Here is a 2,366-nt window from a genome sequence, read left to right as displayed (position 1 = left end):
ATGTTTTTTGCTGCTCTGAAATTGCATTGGACGCCTTAAGACTATCGCTCTTATTTTCTTTTGAGCATTCATGTAATGGACCACTGGAAGGGTCTGCCTAAATACCACAACCGACCACAGCCGACCGCTTCCTGGGTTAATATGCAGCGTACCTTTAGTAAAAAAACGGGATGGCATGCTTTTTAACAAATATCCCATGTCAAAGTGACTAGCATGTTTTTAGACTAAAAGAAAATATGGTGCTAAAACATTGGGATAAATAACCACAGCTCCCTTTTTAACGCTCTGGATACATTGTCTATGCTTGAATGAATAAAAAAAACTGTCAAAAAGTCAAATCAAACATCAGCAGTTAATAGAGTTACCATGAGTTACCAGTTCATAGAGAGAAACCATGTGTATGGATGGGTTAGAGCATATATCTAGTGGAGCTTGATATACTATGATATCCGAGAGAGCACTCTGGAAACATTTATGACGACTCTTCTATTGAAATGAGCATACAAATAAATCAGCCATGTAACTTAAGCTTAGCATCCTACAACTTCTTAGGAAAGTTTAACAGCTTTGTTTGATAATTCGCAAGAGGTGCTAATAAACTGAAGATTAACGTAGATCAGGAAGTCAATTGTAGGATTGATGGATAAATTCAATAATTATTCTGCGTTCAATAATGGACCCCCCCCCCCCCGGTCTAGGTAGGGTTAAAGGTGATTAAACTACCATCGGGCATTGAATATAATATAGTATACTGCTACCCAATGTTTAAAACAGACTGTTACTGTCTAGGTGGATGGTTGGAGACTGATCCTACATGGGTGACTTCAGATGTCTGGCTTGCCTCAGAAAGTGCCCGATATATTTCTGGCTATGTTCTTGACTCCAACCTAAACACAGGCTGGAAGCGTGCGGCTGAGGAGGGCTCGTGGCAGCTGACTTTTGATCTCCAGACGCCAATAACACTCTCACGGGTCCGTGTCTTTATAGATCCCGACCATAAACCACATGTGACACTCTTTCGTTCAACAACAGCAGGAAAACGGTGGCATATTGTAAATGTCGTCCAACGCTTAGGTGACATTAAAAAGTATGTTGAACTGAGTGGATTCCTTTCCACTGGACAGCATTGGCGCCTGGAATTTACCTCTTTTACTCCGTTAACCCAAGTCTACGAGGTCATGTTTTTTCAGTGTAAGTAATCATTCATTTTACAACTGCCATTCATGTTTCTTTACATTCTAGTAGTTCTGATGGCACCACAAACTAAGTGCACTTCGTGTGGGCTGATTTATTGCCAACGATAAATGTCAGTAATGTGATATTCTCAAATGTCAGTAATGTGATATAAACATGTTGAAAAATGGAAGTAAATCATGATTACATGGTTTTGCGGTTAGATATATTTCAATTTTGGAGCAAAAGTGTTACATTATGCCTTTTTATTTAGCTTGTTCTGGATTTAACGGAACGGTATGCTCAGACGGTAACTGCGATGTGTACACAATGGTCTGTGACGGGATCGTGGACTGTGGTGACGGGAGCGATGAAAACAACTGTGGTACGAAATTGAGTGTTTTTCTCATATATGATATAGATTTTTTTTTAAGTTTCTCGTCGCTGACTTCAATCAGAGGACATTTGCAAACTCCTCAGACCTGATTGCCTGCCTCAGCTTTTACAGTCACCGCCGAGCTTTGTCAATGTGGGGCCTGTCCAAATCACTGTCAATGGTGTCTGGCGATCGTGTAGCTGTAACTAGTCAAGTTGAAAGTAGAGAAAACAGCGAAGCCATGTGTAACCTCGCCCACCGAGCCCCTGGCCGATTGAGGGCCGTAGAAAAGGCCACATGTGGCCGTCACTTAGGCTGTGGGCGCCGGGCGTAAGCGGAAATAGCACGAGCCAAAAGACGGAAATGCCGGACTCCAGCGGCGCACAGAGTTGTTTTTCAAATTAACCTAAAAATGACTTGAGTGACATTTTTTTCTTCATTATCTACAGATAAAAAGGTATGCCGAAATGGAAACATCATCAACAAGACGCAAGTATGTGACGAGAAAGATGACTGTGGAGACTATTCGGACGAGGAAAACTGTTATCAGTTTGTTCGAGATAATATGGTTGGTAAGTAATTTTAAAGACATGTTTTTCTCGTTATTACTTAACTTTGGGAGCTCATTTGTACACTAGCAGATAGACTTGTATTAAAGTAGTAATAATTATTTTATTCGCAAGAAACCCCTAGGCATGTATTTCTATTATATCTTGTTTTGATTATAGAAATTACTATCTGAATACTCTCATTCTCTATCTCTCACTCTCTCTCTTTGTTTCTGTCTCTCTATATAAATATATATATATAATAAATA

At 40.0% G+C, this 2,366-nt stretch overlaps 1 protein-coding gene across 1 annotated transcript in view; it reads left to right on the top strand.

Moving 5' to 3' along the window:
• LOC109462502 overlaps positions 1-2,366 on the top strand; it is a 10,144-nt gene that overhangs the window by 1,109 nt on the left and 6,669 nt on the right. Inside the window, exons 2-4 of the mRNA XM_019759056.1 lie at positions 790-1,191; positions 1,448-1,558; positions 1,999-2,121. Of these exons, the coding sequence (XP_019614615.1) occupies positions 790-1,191; positions 1,448-1,558; positions 1,999-2,121 (636 nt within the window). The remainder of the gene's footprint in view (positions 1-789; positions 1,192-1,447; positions 1,559-1,998; positions 2,122-2,366) is intronic.

This window comes from Branchiostoma belcheri, unplaced genomic scaffold, assembly GCF_001625305.1.
Source record: "Branchiostoma belcheri isolate BF01 breed outbred unplaced genomic scaffold, Haploidv18h27 scaffold118, whole genome shotgun sequence".
NCBI classification, from domain to species: domain Eukaryota; kingdom Metazoa; phylum Chordata; class Leptocardii; order Amphioxiformes; family Branchiostomatidae; genus Branchiostoma; species Branchiostoma belcheri.
This window is presented reverse-complemented; position numbering and strand designations above follow the sequence as displayed.